Genomic DNA, 25,994 nt, shown 5'->3' on the forward strand with positions numbered 1-25,994 from the left:
TTAGGTGCCTATGTAACCCACACACCTCCTGGGTGTGGTGTTCTGTCCCATCTAGTGGCACTGAGACCACTTAGAGATTAATGAATCTGCTCTACAGCCTTAGCTAAGAGCCATGTGGCTTTTAGCTCATGCGGTAGAGGCTCATGCATTTAGTTCCAGAGACCTCAGGTTCGATTCCGCCGACCGGGGTCTGTTGGTGTTACACCTAGATGCCAGCCCCTAAAGAACAAAGCGCTCTACTTACCCACAGAACTGGCACAACATGGGCAACAGCACGGCCAGCTTCCTCAAATGGCCTGGCCACCATGCCTTAATACCTTTCCCTGTACTGGAGGAATCACCTCTAGGAAAGAAAGTGTAACATAATTCCATACCCATCCAGCCCTTGGACTCTCTACCTGGCCTTCCAACAAAGATACCAGTTAGTGCTAACTTTTTCAGAGACTGATCCTCACCTCCTAACCGTGGCTTTCACCTCCACATGCAGAACTGCACCTGTGTGTCATTGGCATGAGGCCAAGGCCTGAACTGGCCAGTTCGTTCTGCCTCCATCGGTCCGGTGGGTGGCAAGACTAAAGAGGCAGGTAGGTGCCTACATACCTTTGAGCATCTGGGCCTCAGAGACTGTAGTGATGAGCATGGCGTCAAAGCCCAGACAGGTCGAGATTACAGACCTCATTACAGAAAGTGATTTCATGGCAATTCAACATCCAACAAATAAAAGAGGGCAGCGGTCTGACTGTAGATCTGTTTTGTGCAACAACAAATAAAAATGCACGAACACCTACAGTAACTATCACCATGAAGATGCACTTAAGTAAACGTACGAATCGGAAATAATCAAAGCCTTTGAAAAGGACACAACTTGATGAATAAAATGCACCATGATGTGCTGAAGGATACTACATTTAGCCCATTATGAAGTAGAAACTTGAGAAATGCCCTTGTAAGACTGAATTAATTTTATGAAATGAGCTAAAAAGATCTCAGTTCTACTCATTTCCATCCCCAAACCCTCCCCCCACACACCTGAGTGTCTCCTAGCAGCAGGGCAAACTACCGAAAGGACAGTAGCCTCATCAAGGCCAGATTGTGAGCAGTGTGATTCTGAGAAACCCCTTCAGACTCCATGACTAAGTTACCGATTTACACCAGTGGCCTTTGGTACGTTTTCTGACAGACTGGTACAAATTCCTACTTTTGTGTCTCATGCAGAATGGACACATTTTAAAAAAACCCATCTAGAAGCTTCTCCCCCCACCAATAGAAAAGTAAACTGACAAGAGCATGTGTTGTCAAAACACATATTGGTCCTGCTACAGGTGTTGGCTCATGTCATAAGAGAACAAACTATAGAGCACTTGCTCCAATTTATTTGGGAAAATAAAGGGTATCAACTGATATAAAATAGTATTCTATGCTCTAAGCCATATAATTATATTAAGGCCCCCTGCTGCAGCTTTTACATCCAACAGTATTTATTCATGCGTAGCTCCAATTTAATACATTGGATTCAGTGACTCTCTTTGTACTCCATGTGAGTAGGGTTTGTGGACTAAAGCTCTTTATGTGAAAATACTGTTTCATTTGAAGCATTTCCTGACATTTCTCTGCCTTCCCCCTTTTTCAAAGTCACCTTGGCCCAGATCCTCACAGGAAGGGAAGTTAGGAGCATAAATCTCTTGGGCCCCTCTGACTATCTTTATTGTGAGCCTCAGCACACCTGTTTTGTATAATCTCTTTACCATCTAAATAAAGATGGAAAACTCACTCAAGTGACCTCAATGTTTATTTTATTTAAAGCATCAGAAACACAGTCCTTGTAGTTCATTTGTACTCGTAACCATCAATATTTTCTAAATCACGTTAACATTCATGTATAACAAAAAACATTTTCTGAGCTGTGCAAAGTACAAAGGAATTGTTCAATTAGCTGAAACCATTTCTAGATCAGCAAACCTGGCATTTTACAAAATGAGGCTGCCAGAAGGATTCTTTAACTTTTTTTTTTTCTTGTAGGAAACGCACACACACTCCCTTCCCCTCCTTTGTCTTTCCTTTGTATGCAATTTAAAAATGGATCACAGTAAGCGCCAATCCCCTCCCATGGTCAAGTTCTTCCTAAATGGCACTGGGTCATTTTCTTGTACAACTGATCAGTCTTATGTTCTGCAGTTGTGCTCTTTGCATGGAATTGATTTGTCCAAGAAAATTATTCAAAAACCAAAACTATTATGGTAAGCAATAAATGGGGACCAGAAACAGCTGTTTTCAAAATATCAAACACCAAAAAATATTTCTCCTTACAGGAGGTGTGACTGAAAGGGTTATTTTGCCCTCATCATGTATAGTTAAAAATTATTATTGCCCTGACTGCAAAATACATTTAAAAACACTGATTTTACACAGACATTTCTGTATTTTCTTCCATAACGGCTTTTGTCTTGTTAGATTTAAGCATTAGAACATTGAAATCTGGAACTATTTTAGATACAATACTGAATACAATATTATTCCTGTTTCATTTCTCTGGATATAGTAAATCTACCATGGAACAGAATTTTAACAGATATTTAGCCACAATAGTTTGTCAGAAAAATCTGTTTCTGACAATGCTAACCAAGAATTTATATCTATCTATCTAATCTATCTATCTATAAATTCTTGGTTAGCATTCTCAGAAACAGATGTATGTGTGTGTGTGTATAACACATTTTGGGGGGGCATTGCCAGCTTGCTAGCTGACCAGATCATGGCTCAAGGTGCAGAGATACCATTTCCGATTTGGATGAAATGACTGGATAGATAGTGCTGTGTTCTTCAATCAGCCTTTTGCAGAAGAAATTTCTTAAAGCTCTTATTGGTTATAAAAAGGCAATTTCCTCTTAACACTAACCGTTTATTTTACTGATGACTGATTACAACCTGGAACATGAACAAATGTGGTAACGTTAAAAAACCCCTCCCCCTCAAATAATGTTTCTGTGATTTGAAGGTGTAATACTAGGCTGCAGACTGTGTTTCTGAAATCTGTTACAAATGACAGGAAGAGAAACTTATTTTACAGAGAATGAAGTCATTCAGTTCAACATAAGTAGGAATAAAGAAAAGGAGGACTTGTGGCACCTTAGAGACTAACAAATTTATTTGAGCATAAGCTTTTGTGAGCTACAGCTCACTTCAACCTGTCATAAGTAGGAATGTTCACGTATACATGTTTTGATATGTGCTGGCATACATGGCTTGAATGAAAACAAAACCTACACCTTCAGCATAAGAAATACTGAGAACAAAGTACTGGCATACACCCACTGGGCCTCCTCTTTTTACCAAGATCATCTCCAGGTTACTACAACTCTAACATAGTCTTGAATGACCGCCATATCTTGGTCTGGGCAAGCAGCCAGTCACTAGGAAAGGCAGGGCACAACATAGTTAAGAATGTTCTTTTGTTACAACTTTGTTACAGGAGACCACAACTGAACCTCTTTTTTAAATACTCCCACACTTGCATTATCGGATTTTTCTCTGCTTTGTTTGATACAAATAACTGCATAAACTTGCTTTTCATTTATTGCACCTTTAGGTCCCTTGTAGATGGAGGGTTATATTGCCTGATATATTTTGTATTGTAGCTTGACCAGGTTAGAACAGTGTTGAGAACTGTACATTTCTACAGTAAAAAAAATCACATTTTGACAATGCTAATTACAGCCGTTGCAGTTCAGCTCTCTTCTCTCTGATGCAACGACAGAGGAAAATCCCACGATTCCTGTGCTTGCTGGAACCTGCAGTGTTCTTTTTATTGCCATATAAAAGTCAATTAAAATTGCTCCTCCTGGAAATGCTCCCAATTCTTGAATAATTATCATTGTCTAGACAGATTACTGTGCTTTATTAAGGGTCTTTAGAAACTATATATAAAGAAAGTGAGTTACACACACACACACACACACACATATATATATCACCACCTAATCTGATTCTTCCTCTCTTGCTTCATGTAGGACTAACAAACATATTCATCCTGATGAAATCTACTTTCAGTACATTTCAGAATTCACATGTTAAATGTGAAGTCTGTTGATGTGGCTGTTAACAGTCTCTCTCTTAAGCCAAACAGGATCTTCCTAATAATAAAATAATAATAATAAAAGCACCAGATGTATGAAAAACAGGAAACGCCTGATCCCTTAGGAGAATATATATATAACGTATATCGGTTCTTACATTAAAAAGGTATTAATTAGAGAGACAATGTCGGTGAGGCAATATCTTTTGTTGGACCAAATAGTTGGTCCAATAAATGGCATTACCTCACCCAACTTGCCTCCCTAATATCCTGGGACCAACACAGCTGCAACAACACTGCAAATGATTAAAAACGGCATGTCAAACCCCCCAAAAAAAAGAAAAGAAAAAAAGCAATGGAAAGTTGGATACTGGATGGGCAAAAAAATGCTGCATATAAATAACTCCAAGAACCGCAGTTGAATGCTGGAGCCGGAGTTCCTCGAGCACCTGCCCAGTGCATCTCACAGGCACTTCAGATGAAATGCAACCCTGATCACTAACACACTTATTGACATCCTCATGCAGCATATTTTTGAGGTATATAGAAAGCATGACACTAACATTTTGGACTCCTAATGCTTCCTGGCAGAACAATGCACAGATCTTTAGTTGGATTTTGCCACACTCTCCCCTTTTTCCCCAGGAAATATAAAATCCCAGTTCAAGAGCTCCCTACTCTGCCTCCTGCCACACCCAAACCCATCTTGCATAGGCCAGTAATAAGAACACTGCAGCTCTGACAAATAAGTTACAGCAATATAACAACTTTTTAAAAGATATTTTCTCTATAATGTACATAATGGGTAACAGTTGGAGTTTAGTTTCGATACAAACCAAATGCGCATCCTCTCAGCCTGTGACTCCAAGTGGAAGGCACTACTTCAGCATACCACTGGATGTATGGAACATGGCTTTGGGACCACAGCAGGTGCTGTGCTTCCAGAGCTGTAGAATGAAGGGCCCGGGGGGTCTTTGGACGTAACGATGGCAGTGGATATCAGTCACATTTCCCTTTGCTGTCTCTTCTTGTGCTATGGAATTTCCCCTGAAAGATCTTTCAGTTCAGAGAGTGGTGACGGGGAAGAAAGCAAGCCCTCAGAAGCTCTCTACAAAGCTTCCAGGGAAGAGGCCCGTCCTGCCATTTCGCTGTAATGTCCCCTTATACCAGCCATCCTCTCTCTTCTTGTGCACAAACACAACGTCACCTTCTTTCAGTTCAATCTCCGCTTCGCTTTGAGGGGGATATGGAACCACGACCCGGTACCTTTGAAAACAAAAGAGAATACCTTATCAAGCACAAACCAAGCAGTGTGCCGATGCTGTTTGGAGTAGGACCCTCACCAGGGCACGGCCACGAAAGACACGCGGCAGAGACAAACCAGCAGCTCTGCAAGCTAATTTGGCTTGGATCACCCCATGTCCTGGATCACCTGCATCTGCCTGAAGCCAGACCTCTTCAGATGTGGTCTTGTCCCCTCTTAAGAACTATACAGGGTCAGGGCTGATTGCTATTTAAAGGGGAGACTTTCCAGGAAAACCACAGGTGACCATGTTCATGAGTTCAATAGATGACAAACTCTTCCCTCAAAATCAGTACTGAAGCAATGCCCCAGGATGATGTTGGGAGCCCTGTGCTACTTTAGGTGCTGCCTTTTTAATGATATAAAACAGCTCCGGCTCTCATGCGATCTTCAATGGCCCCAGGGCATTGTTCAGAAAAGGGCACATGGGAGGTTAGCTCCAGCATCCTGGTCAAAGTCCAGTTTAGGTCATTACACTGCAGCCTAAACTTCCTCAGAAGTTTCTTCCGCACTTCTTGTTCTAAATTGTTGCGTAGTGCTGTGGCATGCTTTTCCACAAGCACCGTGTTTTGCTCCACAGGTGGCTGCAGCTCATTAGAGAATCGATTCCATTACTTTTAAATAGAGCTGGGTGGAAAAAAATTCACAAAAATGTTAGTTTTCACCAATGCAACCAGCTTTAGTTTTAAACTATTCTGGGGTCTTTAGAGTGAAAGAAACTGGGCTCGGAGCTGGCTGCAGCAACAAGGCCCTTTGTGAAGACACAGCTGTGTATCCTTCAAAACCAGTTGTGCAAGTAGCATAGCCAGTCATGGCGTGGGACAGTTGGTAGATAGCCTGCTTGGCATTCAGGGGGTGATATGAGGGTTATACCACTAGGGGGCAGAAGGTCGGGAGGATTCTATTATTGGGGTGAAATGGGGTCAGAAGGATTTAATGAGTGAATAGGGGCCTCGAGAGGGTTGTGGATTGGTTCCCCGCAGTTCATCGTTCAAGGTGTGAGGGGCTGCCGGAGGTTATTTAGTGGTATATTGCTGGGCGTAGTGGGCATGTCCCCCCAAATCAGTAGAACCTGTGTTTCTTGGCACAAACCTAAGGCCATTCTGGGCTGGGTGGGACAGAAATTAATCTTCTTTCTCAAACTAAAATAGGTTGCACCTCAATCTCCTGTTTTGTCTCCTTTACCTAAGGCAAGGTTCCCCATGACGTCGTAATGGTCCATCCAGATTGCTCTTAGAGCTAAATCACCAGAGCATACAGTAGCTTCTAAATGTCTGTACTAATAACGGAGTCACTTTTGTATGCGTTTGCAAATGAGCAATGTCCTGGATTTCTTTGGACAATTCACAAAGAATTTTTAATTTCACCTAAAATCATTTGCAGTTATTCCAGTGAGTATTAGCAGTAGTATGGTAGTGCCTAGGGGCCCTGGACATAGCTCAAGGGCTCACTCTTTGGAGCACAGTCTAAACAAAGAGGTGGTCCCTGCCCCCAAAGAGATGACAGAGCCGTTCAGGTATGTAGTTTCCAAGCGTCATTCTATGTTACGTAAAAAACTACGGATTGTGATTTAGGCTGGTGCAAATGTGGAATGTGTGTTCCGCAAGAAATGCTGAAAAGAGGGTTCTGTTAGAGAAGAAAAAGTGGAGACATTCAGATTTCCTACGGAAGAGAAAACAAACACAAGAATGGGGAGCTGGAGATCTTGACGCCCTGGAGCCACGGCTGATCTGGGAGTCTCAAAGCTTGGCAGCTGCGTCTCCAAGGCTTCTGGCTCCACAGCAGCAAGCCTGGAAGTCCCAAGAGCCCTTGCATGAGCTGAGGTTCTCGGGACTCCCACCTCCCCTGCTGTGGAGTTGTCAGCCACGTCCTGGCTACAGCTGGAGTTCCTGACCCTGGAGCAATCCGTATGGTGAGACTGCCCTAGAGACCTGGGCCCAGGGAGCTGGGGCTCCCCAGCCGTCTACCAGTTGAGCTGGCAGGAGCTGCTTATGTTTCATCGGCAGTTTGTCAAGACCAATATGTTTTTGTGAAACAGTTTGGTTTCAGCAAATTGGCATTTTCCAGTGAAAGCCAGTTTCATCAGAAAATTCCCAAGCCGATCTGTGTATAGGCCAGTGAACATGAGTCTAATACCTCGGGTGTCCTCCTCAGCACGTCATTTCAGCTGGCCTTTAACGATCAGTAACTGTCTCGCTAGTTGCAAAGCAATGAATATGGTAAAGACAGTTAAAGAAAAGCCAATTGATTATTCAAAACATCTTCTGAAGATTACTATCTATTGCATTTGCTGCATGGTCATTCATTCCCAACTGATGCTTATAACAGTCAAGTATTTATTTAAAATGATGATCTGTCTTATAGTTAAATTAAATATGCACAGGAGAATCTCAAAGCACAACATTACCCTAAATTCACTGAATCGATTGCCAGTGGGTTGATACCACATCAAGGGCCTCTCTGAAACTGAATGACAGGAGTTAATTTTCTTTGGAACCACAGCTGGGCTGGCTGCTGGCTGCTGTGAAGCTACAGACTCAAACACGTGACAGTGAAATTGCTAGATCTGGCTAAAGGAACTGCTCACTGCAGCTGGGCCAAAGATCCTGTTACTCGTAAACATTTTTGGCCCCATTCAGAAGTGGGAGTTCTGCTCTAAAACCTGATTAGAAGTTTTTTATCTTGAAGTAGCAACAGTCATGTAGAATATATATCCATGTCAAGAACCATCAAAAATCAATTAGTCATCTTTTCCCTTGGCCAGTACATCTAGCTGTCACTTTTTCCTGTGTGGAAAAGCAAATAAGAGAGGCTGAAGCGTGTGCTACAAGAAAACAGTCTATCCTACTGTCATTTGCAGAACCGCCACACTTATATTATGAGGCTTTGCCAATTACAGCCATTATGCAAATGAATGCACACATTATCTCAGACACTCTGCTTCAATGTTGATTAATTAAATTATCAGACTGGAACAATTTTAGCAAAGACGATGCCAAACTTCAGCTCTCTGAACTCAGCTCAATTGAATCTACATTAACAGCATTTTTGCAGTTGTGTTCCAGATCTTGGAGTGCTTTATGGACACAAGGGATCAAGCCTCACAACAGCTCTGGGCAGCATTTTTAACCCCATTTCACAGATGAGGAAATTAAGGCACAGAGAAGTGACATAACTTGCCTTGGGTCACAGTGAAGGTTTACAACAGTTCTCGGAACAGAACCCCTGGTTTATAGCGTGGTATCTTAACGACAAGTCCATCCTTTTAAATACAGAATAGAATCTCACTGATGGCTGAGAGACCAATTGCTATTTTACTAAATGTTTCAAATTAGCCAGAAAGATTATCAAACACATCAAAACCAATCTCTTTCCAATGTTGGCAATCCCGTATTTGTAACAGGTAGGGTTGCTACCCATCCGTTTTTCACCTGGACAGTCTGGATTTCAGCTTGTGTGTCCAGGTTCCATTTCACAAGCCCTGGTGTCTGTTTTTTTTAATCTGGAGTGGGGAAGAGGTGGAGCAGGGGTGGGGCCTTGGGAGAAGAGGTGAAGAAGGGAGCAGGGCCCGGGGAAGAGGCAGAGAAGGGGGTAGAGTCTCGAGGGAAGAGGTGGAGCAGGGGTGGGACCTGTGGGAAGAGGCAGAACAGGGGTGGGGCCTTGGGGGAAGAGGCGGAGCAGGGGATGGGGGTCTTGGGGGTCTGGTTACTAACCATTAAAAAGGTGACAATCCTAGTAACAAGGGATTCTTTAGAGGCTTTCTTTAAAGATTTAAAAAATAAATCCAGGCTACTGCATTACAAAATGTACTTTTTTCAATTATTTAACAACTGTAATTTAATTTTAATTAATCACGATACTTCACAGTAAACATATCAGCATATTGAACAAAAATAATGAAATCTCAGTAATAAAAGATCTCATTTTCAGATCTGCTGTGAAATCTTTGCAGCGACATGGGGTGGGCTGGCTATGTTTTTTTCCCTGAGATTCTTGGATTTGTGGACGAAGAAAGTGAGCGTTATTGAGGTTCCAATGTACAAACCAAAGAATCACATGGCGCTGCTTCCACGAAGGGGTTTCTAAAATCATAAATCATTCCAGTAAAAGCCTGCGATGCCTTGTTTTTCTCAGTAACCTAGTTTAAAATACACATTAGTCCTACTGTTTTAAGTTGCCTCCCACTCTTCCCCCCAGATTTGGCCCCCTCCTTACAGGGAAGCCCGGCATACTTCTATCCCTCTCTGCTTTTCTCCTCCCTCCTTCCTTCCTCTTTTCCCTGACCACTACTTGGCAATAGTAAGTTTTCTTTCATCTGTGGCACAGCCTTTCATCTTATGTGGCACTCAGAAGAACGTTGGAATCAGTCAGTGTCACACACGGCATTAAAAATTTCATAATTTAGACATGCAAACAGCCTTGTGTCTATCACAATTATCGGTAGGGCTGGAAGTACATTTATTATTAAGGTTGACCGACAGTTCCCATGATGAGATCTTGTGTTCAGCTGTTTGTAACTTGGCAAAACTTTAACCGTTTCAGCAGAAATGTTCCATGCGGGGGGAGGGGGTGTCTACCTCAGGCTCTTTATTATTATGTATTATTATTTTTAAAATTTCAGCCATAACAGTCATTTCTGAGAAGGAGGCTAGGGAAAAATCTGTCATTTTGCAATGTTAAAAATTGTTTTGGTAGTCTTTTCTCTGAGAAGCTTCTAGCACCTCCATGTTCTGGAGCAGGGACTTGAAATTTGGCAGAGTGTGATCTTTTTGTCAGCCTGGTGAGACTGGACTGGAGGCTAGAGTGCGGCAGACAAATTGTGACTGGGAGTTGTGGATGGGGGGACTGGCACTCTTCCTCGGGGGGGTGGGGGTGGGGGAAACAGCCTGAGACTGGCATGGCCAGGACACCAGGACTGGGAGTTGGGGGAGACTGGGAACCTTGGTGGGAAGGAGGGAAAACACAGATCAGATGAGGCGCTGGACTGCGGTTGGAACTGTCTGGGCAAAGAGACTACTAGGACAAGGATCCAAGCAACAGGAGACTGGGAGAAGGAGCCAGGGAGCGTACTGGGAAAGGAGAGGCTGAGACTGGATGAGAAGCCCAGGGATGAAGACCGGGAACCGGCGGGGAAGGAATGTAATGATAATATTATTACCATACAATATCGTGTACTAAGACTTGAGAATGCAGTAAATGACGGTTTTACAGTTGATTGTGTCTGGGCACAATGCCAACCACTGAGGAGAGCATTCTCTCTCTCTGTCACATATACACACACTTAAATACTCTCATTTACACACCCTAATCTTGTCAATGTTGCTGTATGTACATTTGTGTTTTGCTGAAAGAGAAGGCAAATGAAAGTCCTCCTTTCATTTAGAGTGATCACAGTGAAATGACATGAGGAGCCTATTTAGCCTTAATGCTGTTAGACAGACCTTTGAATCTTACATCTGCTGGTCACTGTGAGTAGCTTGAGTGATGCCAGTGGGACTTGCTCATGTGAGCAAGAGCTGCAGGATCAGGAACTCCCGCAGCTCTCCACAATCAGCACAGCGTGCTACAGCCCTAGCGTTCCTGTACCGTGGGAAACTGACAGTAGCAGCACAGAGATGACAATATCTGGAACCCATGCAGCCTAAAATGGTGTTCAGCACAGCACCGCTTGCTAGTTAACCTATGCAACCCAGTGACAATAGTAGCAGCTGTGAAGTTTCTCATCTCAGCTACTGGAAATGCTATATGCTTTCTGGCATACAGCAGCACAAGTAAAGTGGCATTAGGAAAAGACAGCGGGAAAACTGCTCCCCAGAATGCAGTAACAGATGATAAACCTCACAACCCTGGAAGATTGGTTTAAACACAGGTAAGCCAGGACAAATGTGCCTTCCTCTCCAGCCTAACCTCCCCCAAACCAAAACCAGGCTCTGGAAATACATAAACATAGCAAGTCAAAATTAAATTTCTTTCCCACTCTATCTGCCTTTGCCAAGGGAATAGGACTATAAAATTAGCACGGTCTGTGATAAGGTAAACCTCACTTTCCTTCCTGATCTGCTGCAATTTCCGTGCACAAAGAACTGTAATGTAATGGAGCAGAATTCCTCTTTACTGTGTGAAAAACAAGCTGTCAGCAATTAGAGTTCTTTGAGGCACCTCTGATATGGTGCAAATGTCGAACGCTTGGTTTTGTTCTCTAGTCTGCATGCAGTGAGTGCAGGAATTGTAAGCCAGTTTTAGTGGAAGAAGTACCCTGGCTTCATGAGCCCCATTTGGAATGTTGTAAATATTAAGGAATGTGCTACTCCTTCCAGTCTTTCAGTGCACTGTCTCTGTGTGCACAGATGGGCACTGGGAAATTAAAAGCCAAGTAGAGCTAAGTGTACAGAAATGTTTTGTAGCTTTTTTTCCTCTGTTTAAATTTCATCCAGCATCAAAATCTGTCTATCCAATCTTTATTTTCCATCCATGCAAATAAAGAATTGGTCCTCCTGTGGAGATGAAATACATCGCGATGCAAACAAGCAAAATATGGAGTTCAGAGATGCTGAGCACAAGTTCCTCCATTGCCAGATGTGAAATGTACAAGCGGTTTCAAAAATGTAATTTGTTAAAAAAAATAATTTAGTACTTCTGAGCAATTTGGTGATTTAATGAGCACCAATGGATGTGGGATGAATTTATAAAAGACAAGTGTTTAAAGTATTTGCTCAGATTATTCCAGGACTAAGCATTATACTTCCTAGCGTGTGAAGGTAATTAATATTCCCCATTATAGGCATAAACAACCATATGATCAGTTAAGGAATGCAGATACACCAATGACATGGAAGTTAATTCATAAATCAATTAGAGAATCTTGACTGCTGTGTATAATTAAGATTATTTCAATTATAGCTTATTTTCAGACTTTAGATTCAGGAAATCAAAATGCTTAAAATCAGAATACTTTCTTTACCACTGCATATTGAAATTAGTAATATTTGTAACATTTTAAGCATCCTGTCTCTATAGATCCATTTGTTCTTAGTTTTAATAACACTGATCATACAGAACTCGTCCTATGGCCCTCTCATTCTACTGCTACCCCCCGTCACTGCAGTCAATGCAGGTATCATCGGTCACCTGTTTCACTGTCAGCGCCATCCCTAGGTGCAGTGTTAGACTGGGAAAATACGGGATATGCACCAGCATCTCAATCCCACCCTGAGGAATTCTCTGCAGCGTTGAAGTGGTGCTTTCAAAGCAGTGCAACAACAGTCAGCACAAGAGACGCTGGGGGGCGCCTTTCTTGCTTCTCTCCTCATATTTGTTTCTGAGGCCTTGTCTATGTCAAGGATGCACTGGTTTAATTCAAGGTGAGATTTTTGCTGTCCTTACTGAATTAAGCTCAGTTGATACATGTCAAATTAAGAGTGTCTACACCAGGTTTGGTTTTGCACCCCTTCAACTAAACCGGTTTTTAAACTAGTTTAACCTTAAAATCCATGTAACTTTGGAAACAGACATGGCCTGACATCTTTGCATGTCTCTCCATTTACTCTGTTCTCCCTTTTCTTGCCTGTCTTTTTTTTTTTTTTTTTGGTGTTGCCACCTTGCCCCCTCTCTCTGGGTTTGCAAAATCAGCAGCTTTATGGATAACAAGATGCAGAGCGGACTGCCAAACTCTAGAATCCTAGTCTTATTCTCTATGCTAGTTATCAACCACTTCTGGAATAAAAATACTTCAGGACAGCGTGTAATGGCTTAAGTGACAGTAATGATGTAAGTGACCATAAATTTTAAAAAGACCCTTGTTTGCTACTGCACAATAGGCCAGATATAATGGACAAACATACTTACAGGGATACACAGTATACCAAGTATTGCATGACAATCCTTTGTGATTATTAATATACAGTGATCACCGTTTAAAAGTGGTATTTGCCAACAGCTTCCACATACAGTGGTGTGAGATACCACAGCTTTCTCCTATACTTAGAATAGGAAATAACTGTGTGATGAGCACACTGTTTCTGTTGGCAAATGCTGACTTTTTAACGGTGAGCATTATAGCTGCCTTACACATGTTTTGGCTGGTTTTCTACATGCAGAGGGCCTGAATTTTCTAATTCTAATAAATAGCTGGACAATCTATAGCCTCAGATGGCTTAAAAAAAAACGGGGTGCAGGGGTGGGGGGCTGGCAGAACTGCAGTGATGCTCATGCAAGCCAAACTTTGCCTCTTTCCCACAAACATTCTTTTACGTGCAAGTGACAGGGCAGACTGAAATTATGAACACCCTTAGCTCATAGGCAAACTCTTCTCCATCAGCATACCTTTCCCGGTGCAATGGCTTGGGCTCTGGACGGATGGCTGCCATCGAAGAAGGTAGCTGCCTGGCAGGAGAAGAAATGGAAAAATTCAAATCCAAGGAGCCTGTTTTTCTGTGCAGTGGCTCCATCCCCATAGCTCCTTGCATTTCACTTTCAATTGGGCATGAACCTGCCCTGCCATGGCTGGAGAGTGAGGAGAGTTCAGGTCCCACCGCTCCCTGCAGAGCTCCCTCCACAGCTCCCTGTGGGTCCGGTGTTGGAGACACAGATGGAGGGGAGCGTGATTTCTTTTTTGTTGACGCGCCGGCTAAAAGTTTCAACAATCCGCTCTTCTTCTCTTTCTGAAAGGAAATCAACATGAAGCACGTGAATGAGCAGCTCCCAGGCTCTTATTAAGGACTGTAAATAAGCAGCACCATTCTAATTGTTTCACATCGGAAAAAAACTCACAATTCTGTATAATAAAATCTATCTAAAAATGTCTCTCTATGTAGGGGAAACCAGGTAAAATGTGTTCCTTTGCTAACAAAGATTCTACCAAAGTACCAAATTGCTTTGCTTGGTCAGCAGACTAAGCAGGGAATGGACCAACAGGTGCCATTGTGCTAATGGATAATTAAATAACTTAAGGAAATGCAGCAGTTTCAGTGTGACACCAGGACTTTAAAGGTACGAACATCTCATCCGGAATATAAAATAAATAATCAACCTGCCAACAAAGCTGGTATTCAGCGAGAGGAAGAAAATCCTTTTGTATGTATTCATAGCACATATTTCAGAGTAGCAGCCGTGTTAGTCTGTATCCGTAAAAAGAAAAGGAGTACTTGTGGCACCTTAGAGACTAACAAATTTATTAGAGCATAAGCTTTCGTGAGCTACAGCTCACTTCATCGGATGCATACAGTGGAAAATATAGTGGGGAGATTTATATACACAGAGAACATGAAACAATGGGTGTTACCATACACACTGTAACGAGAGTGATCAGGTAAGGTGAGCTATTACCAGCAGGAGAGCAGGTGGGGGGGACACACCTTTTGTAGCACATAGCGAACCAGTTATGCATTCACTATACTTCTACATCAGTGAGTTACTGACCAAGTTTTAATTTCTACCCATACTGTTTGCCAGTTATCCAATCATTTTAATTCTCTTCACTCAATGTTGTATCTCTTTTTGCCAGATCATCTTCATCGCCCGCATCCCACATGGCTTAAAAGCCACTGGATATGGTGGAAGCAACTGCAAACTCCCGCCCTGAGGGCTGATGGTCCCTTTTCCCTTCTACCTAAAGAATGCCACAGTGGGACCTGCTCAGAGGGTGAAATTAACCTTTTTGTGGAGAGTCGCAAAAGCCTCTGTGCTGTAAAGTCTCCTAATCCCCCTACTGCATACAGGAGGAGAGAGGGGGACGCACAGGTGAAGCAGGCAGGAGGAACCTCTGCTGGCCTGAAGAGACAACACAAGAGAATAGTGTTGGGGCAGGCCATAGATTTGCTATTAAAGGAGATCCAAAGGCCAGGAATGCTCCCACGGGCTGCTTCCCACAAATAGCCAGCATCCTCCTGTCAGAGGATGGAGTCTATCTACCTAGCCCTTGCTTAGTTCTTTGCTTAAAGCCATCTAATTGGGCTTTGTGCAGCTGGTGGGGGATGGGGTGAACTTCACCAACAGTGAACGTCTATAGTATGAAACTTGCCGTATACAGAAACACAATGGGAAACCCAAAATTGTTTGAACTGTTTGAAATTTGGTAGCAAAAAAGATCGGTGTAAGAGAATCTCACTATATTTCATCTATGAAAACACAGGGAATGTGAATAAATGCAAAGCTTCTTTTATGAAAGAGCAGTATGTTTGTTGGACCACACCTTCCTAGTCAATACTCAGGTAAATCTCGCATTGGCTACAATAAGAAATTTCCGTCAATAAGGACAGAATCAGAACAGAGCATCTTGTGCTCCCCTTGCCCTCCCCTCCTCTGCCCCACCCGGCTTCAAAGAGTAGAAAGGAGCTTAAACCTACTGGTCTGAGCCAGTGGAAGCAAGAGAGGAAGGAGAGCTGACTCTGCAGCATGCTTCCTGCTCCCCCCAGACCCTGAGGAAGCCCCTCCTCAAGAGCTTCACAAGGATACAGATTTGCAAGCACAGAGAGGGTGGGACTGATGCTAAATGTTTCTTCCCATACCCTGGAGCAAAATGGAACAAGCTAGCACATAGAGAGAGAACACCACTCCACATCCCCAGAGGCAGTCCCTAGGCAGTGGCAGCCCAGGTCATATAGGACCCATGAGGCAAGGAGCAATGCGGAGCCATAGGGCTTCTATGTACATGGCTCATGCTTCTGGAGAGCCTTGAGATTTGGGACTGGAGCCCTGTCCACTTTTTCTGGGGGGTCAAACCCTGCCCCCAATGGAAGAATTCCTGGAAAACTGTGAGTCAGAACTCACCCTAGCTGGTGACTATTCCACACTGGGGAGCATGAGGCCCTGAGTAAGGATTTCAGGCCTTGGCTTATAACAGGGAATACTAGCCATTACGGGATTACTTTTTAGGTCTAATAAATACACCACTTCCACACTGGAAGTTACAAAATTAACAACAGTGAGTTTAAAATACAGATCATGTATGAAATTTCACTTTCACAGTAAACCACTATTCTAATATAGGCATAGGTGCTGGAACTAGGGGTGCTGGGGGTGCGTCTGCACCCCCTGGCTTGAAGTGGTTTCCATCATATACAGGGTTTACAGTTTGGTTCAAAGGCTCTCAGCACCCCCACTATACAAATTGTTCCAGCATCCCTGGATATAGGTGGCTAGAAATATCATAATGGCATCTTTTTAATTGGGAAAAACAGATTTCTGGAGTCTTTGCCATAGACCCATATCTTGCACTTCTGAAAAATCATCTGGAAAAATTCTAGCACGCACTTACCTTAAGCACATGCACATTCAGAACATTAGCTCCTTCCGCTAAAAAGTTTTGTGGGGGAAAAGACCGCATGTCACACTAAGCCATATACTGGAACACTGGGTACAACCTTAACTATACATGCAACCAGTGCCTCCATAATGCAGTGCACTACTAAACAGTCATTTTCCATTTTTTTAACTATACAACCATGCTATTGCAAGAAGTCTGTTCATTTATTTGTTATTGTATATGAAGTTCAAACTATTGCCTAACATTATATTCAGCGATTCAGGGACATGAAATTTAGGTGTATTTGGTCATTTATTCTATAATAGAATCTCTGGAGGGAAAAAAACAGAGTAACTGCAGTACATGTAGAACAGAAAGCTTCTATCTTCCAGCATGAACATTATTTGGAAACACGAGACAGCATTTTTTTATTCTCTGTAGACACAATGTCTTGTACAAGATTTAAAGTGATGCGCTGTTACATACTGATTACTGAATTCATTTGTCAAAGAAGCTTTAAAGACTGAGAGGGGGAAATACAATGAAATAAATATAAACATTTAGTACACAGATTGAATTTACTATAATTCGCCTATAGTATCTAATGTCTCTCCTCCTGAAGTTCTCTGATGTGCTCTCTTACGCCATGGCAGAACAATAAGAGAACAGAGATGCCAATGTATCACAACATGGGAGAGCAAAAGCAACAATGCAAAGTGTAGCTCTTACATGGTGCCTCTGGGATGCTGGCTATTGGTTTTGTGAGCAAGGGGACTGAACTCAACCCCAAGAGATAAACATCCCCCGAACTTTGAAGAGGTTCAGATCAAACATTAAGGGCCTAATCATGTCAAGGTGCTGCAGATCCCAGTAAAAGCAATGGAGTTTGAGGGCGCTCAGCACCGCATAGGATTAGATCATAAATATTAAATTAATTCACTTGGAAATGTCAGAAAATAAAAAAGCAATTATCTGCTAAACAACTACTCTATGATCTAACCAACCACCGGGGGAACCTCTGGCAGTAACTCACTAAAAACACCAGAAAAGAACTGTGTTTATCTAAATCTGTAATGATAAGAAATTGCCATCCTCATAATAATAAGTTCAGTGATTCTTCATGAAGTCAGATACCTTCCCCTTCCCTATAGATCACTGACACAATATACTTTAATGATGCTAGCATACCGTCTCAATATGCATGTTTCACACAGTACAATATCTACTCAGTGGCTCCAAAGGAACAGTTACAGTGCATCGGTGAGTGCTTTGGGAGCCTTTAATTGGAAGATTTACACGTGCCGAATAACTATATGAACAGCAATTAAATTCTCCCCAAGTATTTCCCAGAGCCCCAGTGCTTGGGGCTTCAACCTTGTGGGAGGCACCAGGGCTTGGGACTTCTGCCCTGCAGGATGCGCTGGGGCTCTGGGCTTCAGCGGGTTTGAAACTATTTACCAGAGCTCTGCTCTGGAGGGCTCTGGATGAATTTAAGCCATGCCTTTGTGGCAGCTGCTTTTCTAATTTAAATAACTTGGCAAATTACATTTTCAAAAAATTCTACATTATACACTAGAATCAGAGGGATAGCCGTGTTAGTCTGTATCCACAAAAACAATGAGGAGTCTGGTGGCACCTTAAAGCTTTTGCCCAAATAACTCTGTTAGTCTTTAAGGTGCCACCGCACTCCTCGTTGTTTACATTATAGACTATTGATTTCCCAAAAATGTATTTGACTATTAAAGCTATTTTTCAGTTAGAGAGCACAAAAGGGAAATATATTTATGCCATTCTGTAAATTAAAAAGTGATTGAGACTGAGATTTTTAAATTTTGTTTACAAGACAAACTTCACCCCTGCAAAGCTTGCCATGAATTTCTACAGCCAAGCTGTACAATCCCTGATAATAGGGAGGTGGAATGAAAATGATGATGCAGTGTTAAGAGTGGTAACACAATAGCAGAATCACATAGAAGCGATTTTAAAAAAAAATTCTTTATTTCTAACCTGATAAGCATTTTTATAATCTTTTTAGACTAAACTCTGGGGTTGGAAAAATTAAGAGACAACATGGGTTAATGGACCGAGCATAGGACTGGTAGCCAGGAACTTGAAACTGCTCATCACATTTCCACCACTGACTCACTGTGAGGCCTTGCACAAGACACTTACAGGTGAACTGTATAGCAGCCCTGCCCATTGGTACTATAGTTACATTACAATATTGGTGTTATAGGTTTGGACGTTTCCAAATAAGACTTTTTAATTCAACATTTTCTCCAATTTAACTAGGTCCTGTGAGTGCTGCATATCTGCTCTCAGCCTCCTATCACATCACCTTCCAGGTCCTCCAGAGATGTTGTCAAAGCTCTCTGACAGAATGCAGGTGCTCAGGTTCTGATATTCCTGACATTTCTAATTTAAAAAGCAGACAGAATTGTTTTGAACCTCCTGTGCTTGGCAGCTCACTGTAAAACTCTCTGTGCTTGCTTCCCCATCTGTAGAAGGGGAACAAGTAAAATCTACCTACATCACAAGGGGGCTGTGAGAGTTAATTAATGTTTTCCAAGCAGAACATTTCTTTAAGAGTGGCCAGCTTCTTCCTTGGATTTTTAGCAGCACAGAAATGCTGTGCTCTTTAGCAATTCTGCCTTCCAAAATGGAATCTCAGTAACGATTCATTTTAAGTGTCCAATTATTATGAATTTATTTAAAATTTGGTGTAACAGCAGCCATCATTCATCAGGAATTAATTTAATATTTATAGCTGTCCCGGGCAGTTCTTTCTACAGCAGTTTCACTATAATTCAGCTAAGCATTAATTAATGAACATAAAATGTTATAAAAAAGTGTATGCAAATTAGTTACAGGACCCAGTAAGTTCTGGAGGTAGAAGAGAAGTTTTTGGAGAACATAACTGAGGCCTTTCTGGAATAAAAGGTTTTGAATGTATTTTCCTCTTGCCTTTGTAGAACAATGTTAGGTTTCCTTCCTCCAGCAATGGAAGGGAATGCAGATTCCTGGGTAACATTGTTTTGTCAGAGGTCTTTAATCCACTATAACAGTGTTTCCCAAACTTGTTCCACCGCTTGTGCAGGGAAAGCCCCTGGCGGGCCAGGCTGGTTTGTTTACCTGCCGCATCCGCAGGTTCGGCCGATCGCGGCTCCCACTGGCCGCGGTTCGCTGGTCCAGGCCAATAGGGGCTGCAGGAAGCGGTGAGGGCCAAAGGACGTACTGGCTGCTGCTTTCTGCAGCCCCTATTGGCCGGGCACAGCGAACCACTGCCACTGGGAGCCGCAATAGGCCGAACCTGCGGACGCGGCAGGTAAACAAACCGGCCCGGCCCACCAGGGGCTTTCCCTGCACAAGCGGCAGAACAAGTTTGGGAACCACAGCTCTATAACAAGTTTGGAAAGTATTTAGCTTTCTTGGTCTAGTGATCAAATTTCCATTTGACAATGAATTATGTTTGACACTGTCAGCTTCCTGGATCTGCCATGTTGATGGACCCATTGTACAGTCAATACCTGACTGTTGGTTGCTGTCAACATCTTTAAATAGCGCCTAATGTGTGGTTTGGTTTTTGATTATATGTTCAGTCTGCATGTGCACAGTGTTAATTTGAGAAGGGTTAATCCTTTATCAAATGAGTAAAATTAGCCCTTGCCAATGCATTTTAGTGTAGTTATAGTTAATAAACCAGTGACTGTAAAAGTGGAGCCGATCTGCATCCATTGCCTGTATTCAGAGTCATAATTCCTGACTTCAGTGACAAAACCAATAACTCGATTGTGCTCCTACCCCTGTGCACAGAGGGGTGTCTGTGGAAATCAGTCCCTGGCAGCACATTAGCGGGAGGTGTGACAGCATGGTGGCCCTGGACCCACACATGCGGGGAGGCCGATGTGAGGACATGCATTGCTTCCCCCACGTACGTAAATAAATCACTATGGTGAATGTGCTGAAACGTTAGTACAGCCTGAGTTTAAAATAGATCATTATCTTAAAATAACATATCAAAATATTTAAACGCTGGAATTCTCTGCTTCACAGTAAGTTGTAGGTGCCCCTTGACACCTCAATAACACTCTCATCTTGGACTTATAAACAGCTCTTCTTTCAGCCTGAGAGGGTTTTTCTGAGCCGAGGATATAACTATTTAGATAACTGAAGGGTTTTTCCAGTTTACAAGGTAATAATCAGATTACAGTCTAAATAAACACTGAGACCAAGGTGTTTTAGAGAGAAAATATGTATTTGCCATACGAACTCAACTCTCTTTTTCTGCATCCACCCTAAGAAACAGAAACTTTCATTTTACCTTTCTCACTCTAAAGCTCCCAATACTGAACTTCCTACCAACACAGTCTCATTAAATAAATGAGGAAACTTTATTGCAGTTGATAGAAAAATGGGATCCAGCCAATTAAATTAGGTATTTTTCATGTAACACCCGCTACATCAATAGATAAGAAAGCCAGAGGGAAAAAGTCTTAAAAAAAATGGTTTCAATGCTATCCATCTGGGAGGTCAGTAACAAGCAGGGAGCACTTCCTCAGGTCAGTAGCTGTAAACCGCCACTTCTACTGCTTATTTAACCTTGGTCAGTCCTTGCTGCAGTCAATTTATATCACAGTGTTGGATGCTATACATTCCTTCTACTATTCCAGATCAGCTTTTGATGATGGAAGGGTAGGATACAATATGTGATTCTTGGATTATGTCCTCTAAAGAAATTGTTAATTCAGATCTAAGAGATATGAAGGAATTTTCAAACTTGGATCACGGAAGATTTTAATTACTGGAATTGAGATTGTGATAATTACCTAACCTCAGTAGAATAGTATGGTAGAGAAGGGTCCAAATGAGAACACTGGATCTAAAATTCCTCAGAATTTAGATCTGAACCTTCCATCTTGAATTTGTGTTTAGTTTTGATAAAGCAGGACTGCTACATGATTTGCTGAATAAGATCCAATGGTCATCACTAAAAAGGTCAGTATTTATCAACAGATAATAACACACAGTGATTAAGTAGTTATTTCTGGTTCTAGGTAGAGGCTAATTCTGTGTTATCTCATATTGTGTGGAAATTCATGGCAAATATTCACCTTTTAATGGAGACCAATGCATATGGTCAATGGTCTGTAATTTATAATGAGATGACATGAGTCAAATGCTGAGGAGCATGTAGGACTTAATCATAATATCATTAGCTTTCAAATATCACGAGGATTGCAACACAACTGAGTTATGATTTATGACCATTTTAAATAATTCTTTAATTTAATATGTGATGAAAAGTAAAAAAATGTTTTTGAAGCATTTGGAAAAACTACAGATAAATCCCTGTCAATTAGATCTGGTCAGAACATTTCAAATGAAACTTTCAAGTGAAAGTAAAGTTTAGAAAGGGAAAGAAGCTGTAATAATTCAGGTGCCAATTCCACAAAGCACTTAAGCATTGACTTCAGTGGGACTTAAGCATGTCCTTAAAGTTAAGCATATGCTTAAGTACTTTGCTGAACTGGGCCTGAGGCAGGACTCTATAAAGTGATAAAGAGAGGCTATTAAAATATATTTAAATATTCAAATCAGGTAAAAATTATATCTTTAAAAATAAATGGAACCAAATTAACAAGCTTATTAGCAAGGAAAGAAAAACTAGATGTTGAAGTACAGAGTATTAACTATTAACAGGGTTCTTCAAATATGCTGCATTTGCAAGAAAAGAAAATTGGTTCACTAAAATATAATGAATTGAAGAGAGAGGTTAAATTATAACAGATTTGTTACATTGGTATTTCTCTCTTTTTTTCTTTTTAAACAGAGGAGGAAGTTGATGGAAAGATGCCTGTCCTATCTCATCATATTTCCTGGTCTTGTACAGAGGGTTACAGCTGATAGTGTACAGAGGATATGATTATCAAAAGAATGGGAACTTTAAAAATAGACAATGTACCATATGCCCAGACAAAAACTTCCAGTGCCAGTACTTGGTGGGAAAGGATAAAACAGTCAGCCTTATTTGTTACTGGAAAATTGAAAACATCTCAATAACCTGATAAAATTATCCAAAACTGCACCCTGCTAAAGTGGAATGACCCAAAAGAGACAATGGGTAAGATCCCATTACCACTGATGTCAATGACAAAACTTCCATTGATTTCAATGGGGCCAGGGTTTCACTCAGTGTCTTTAGTGGCTAATGCCTGCATTGAAGAGTTTAGACTAGTGGGTAGCCATTGCTACCACTCTCGCAATGTATTTCTGGGAATTAACAAGAAGACGGTCACACTGCTGTTGCGATATCATAGCATTAAAGTCAAGGGGCAGAATGAGAGTTGCCCCATGGCTTTTTAAAAAGTTTTAATACTTGACCTGACCAGAGTCCTGAGAGCATAAAAGGTCTGTCATTTCAGTGCCGTTAGATCTCCTCTTAAGTTGTGCAGGCTCCACAGTTTGAAACCTCAGGTTCTTAAAAGCTGTTATTAGGGTGTTACATGTCAAAATATCCAAATAGTTTTTTCACAGCAATAACTTATTTTCAAGTAAGACAAGCAGGGTGATATTTTATTAGCAGTGAGAAGAGAAATATGCACTTGTTCAACCATCCAGCTTCTGTTCTAGGAGTAAAGGGAAGCTCAGCTTCACACAGTCTTTGAGATTTTAGGGAATCAAAAGTGCTCTGAATCAATGAATATTTCAGGCCTCAGTGCTTCTGAAGGCACAGCCCAGGGACAGAAGTGTTGTCCGTAGCATTGAGGTTTAGTCAATAATTATTGTGCATAAAATCTGTGCTCAGAACAACTGAGGATTCTGCAATCCCTGTTTTTGCTGCAGGCCTCTTGGATCCTAATATGGTCCTATGTAAATTACTCCTAGGACACTGAAATGCTTTAAATTCTTTTAATAGTTGGAGGGATCAGTTTACCCTCTTACTCTAAAAAGAATGAAAGATTCCCAGCATCCTTTTAAAAGACTGATTTTTGGTTTCCACAATAAGTGGCCACTAGTTTCTTGTCTGAGAGAGGGAGATGCAGATATGTGAATAGGTTAACTTGTTTGATACCGTGACCAACATCTCATTTCCATCCAGATGTCATGACGCTCCTTGTACTGTAATTAATAAGAAGGTGCTCAGATTTGCAAAAGTCAACAAGGCTTAATAGAAGCTGCTTAAGCCTTTGAAAGATTTGTAATAGGTGTATCCATTCTGGCAGAAAGGATAGCTGATCAAATGGATTTCATTTCACCTCTGCTACCACTCCTTTTACATAAGAATTTAAAAGAAAAACTCAGTAACACCTCTTTCTGGTTCAGGCCCCTGCAGGGGAATAATTACCTTAAATTCAGAGTTGAGCATGAGGTACCAAAAATGAAATTTCTCAGACTACTACTAGGCCAAAATGCACCATCTATGGTTAGATGAGTGGTGAGCCAATACTGTTGCTTTTCTGATCCCTTTCTATTAGACTGTTCATTTTATTGTGCTATCCTCTCATTACACCTTCACCCCATTTGTCTGTTCTATCCTCCTGTTGCATCCTGCCATATAGGGCTTGTCTCCACTTACCGGGGGATCACTGCATGGCGATCGATCCCCTGGAGGTCAGTTTAGTGGGTCCAGTGAAGACCCGCTAAATCGACCACCGATCACTGTCCTGTCGACTCTGGTACTCCACCGGAACGAGAAGCATAAGGTAAGTCGACAGGAGAAACTCTCCCGTCAAGCCAGTGCAGTGTAGACACTGCAATAAGTCGACCTAAGGTACGTCGACTCCAGCTACGTTATTTACTCATGGAGTTGCGTAACTTAGGTTGACTTAGCCCCATAGTGTAGACCTGCCCATAGACTCAGAGCTGTCTGGGGCAGGACTGTCTTTGTTACATGTCTGTATAGAGCCTCAGACAATGAGGGTACTGACACTTGACTGGTGTTCCCTGGTGTAACCATTATACAAATAATTAATAATATGTCTACACATTGCACTCGCAGCACTTCTAACAACACTTCTCTTTATCCAGCAACCTAATCTGCTAATACCAAAGAGTGCAACATGAACTCAATTCAAACTCTGATAACTTCAATTAATAACAGAAACTGGTAATTTAAAAAAAAACATTCTACAATAAAACAGTAAACCTCAAATGCTACTGTTGAATAGCGAAGATTCTGCTTAAATAGTTCATATCTTAAACAAGATACAAGTCCCACAAAAAATACAAAGTACTGCCATTCTGGAACAGAAACGACAGATTTAGGCTATTTTGTCTCCAATGCATCACAGGCAGGTATAAATGCTTCTACTACAATCATACAACAGGAGCAGGAGGAGATTTCTTTTGGACCCCAGCTGCTGATTACCTGAAGCAATTTGCCTTGAAGAAGCAGGAGCTTACCATTTTTATATTAGCTACTATATAGTCTAAATGCAAATGCTGTTCTTATTCATAACAAAATGTTCAATCCTGTTTCCATTATGGTTATTTTTGATTTTGTCTCTCTTAACTAAGATACAACAGCAACATGCCAGCTTTGTGAAATAAAGTATCTAAACAACGACATTCTATTCAATTCTATTGGCTCTTAGGCCACTGTCATCACTGTTGCATCTGTGCACCTCCCAGCAGTGCATTAAGCACTGAGCCAATACATCTGCCATATATTTGTTCTCTCATCCGCCTCCCAGTGAGAGAAGCGAGCGCACTGGAGTATTTTGTTTTGAATTCTTTCTCCCCTCACGGTAGAACATTTGTATAAGTATATGACCTGCACACAGGGAAGAAAAGAATGGGCAATGGGAGGCACTTGGGTACTAGATACCACTTACAGCAAAAGCTTTATGGTGTACAGGTATGTGTGTGTTCCAGAAATTTCTGGAAAGTACGACATTTGATCCTGTAGCACATATCAGGCATTTATACCACAAGGCAACAGTACCTGATGTGTTCAGGAACTGAGGAATCATTTTGTTTAGTACATTTGTTCTAATGCAAACTACAACTGAATAAAATGTAAATGTGACCAGAAACTGTTAAAAAGCAAATGCATAAAACTATCCAAAATCATTATTACTTATTACACTTATGTATAAGGTGCTACTCATCATGGCACCTGGACACAATCTGCACAGGTTAGAACAATGCCGAGCAAATCTCCCCAAAACAGGGAGGATCCGCTTTGTTGTCCTCCATGAATTTCTTCTGAGAGTAGTTGTCATGGAGAGGCTTAAGAGAAGATGCAGTGACAGCAGGAACTGGGGCCTTTAAGGCTTTAAAGACAGTGAGCAGCAACATTAATTTCACCTGAAGTGAACTGGCAGCAAGTACAGAGCACGTGTAATATTCTTTTACATCAGCTGTATTTTCATCTA

The 25,994-nt window shown here is 41.6% G+C and overlaps 1 protein-coding gene across 2 annotated transcripts in view; it reads right to left on the bottom strand.

Moving 5' to 3' along the window:
- Positions 1 to 1,771: 1,771 nt before the first annotated feature.
- SH3RF3 (SH3 domain containing ring finger 3) overlaps positions 1,772 to 25,994 on the bottom strand; it is a 393,578-nt gene continuing 369,355 nt past the window's right edge. For both annotated transcript variants that reach the window (XM_037897489.2, XM_037897480.2), the window contains 2 exons: positions 13,698 to 14,035; positions 1,772 to 5,338 (listed from right to left, as the gene is read on the bottom strand). In XM_037897489.2, the coding sequence (XP_037753417.1) occupies positions 5,170 to 5,338; positions 13,698 to 14,035 (507 nt within the window). In that variant the 3' untranslated portion in view covers positions 1,772 to 5,169. The remainder of the gene's footprint in view (positions 5,339 to 13,697; positions 14,036 to 25,994) is intronic.

The sequence above is a fragment of the Chelonia mydas genome, chromosome 1, assembly GCF_015237465.2.
Source record: "Chelonia mydas isolate rCheMyd1 chromosome 1, rCheMyd1.pri.v2, whole genome shotgun sequence".
Taxonomy (NCBI): Eukaryota; Metazoa; Chordata; order Testudines; family Cheloniidae; genus Chelonia; species Chelonia mydas.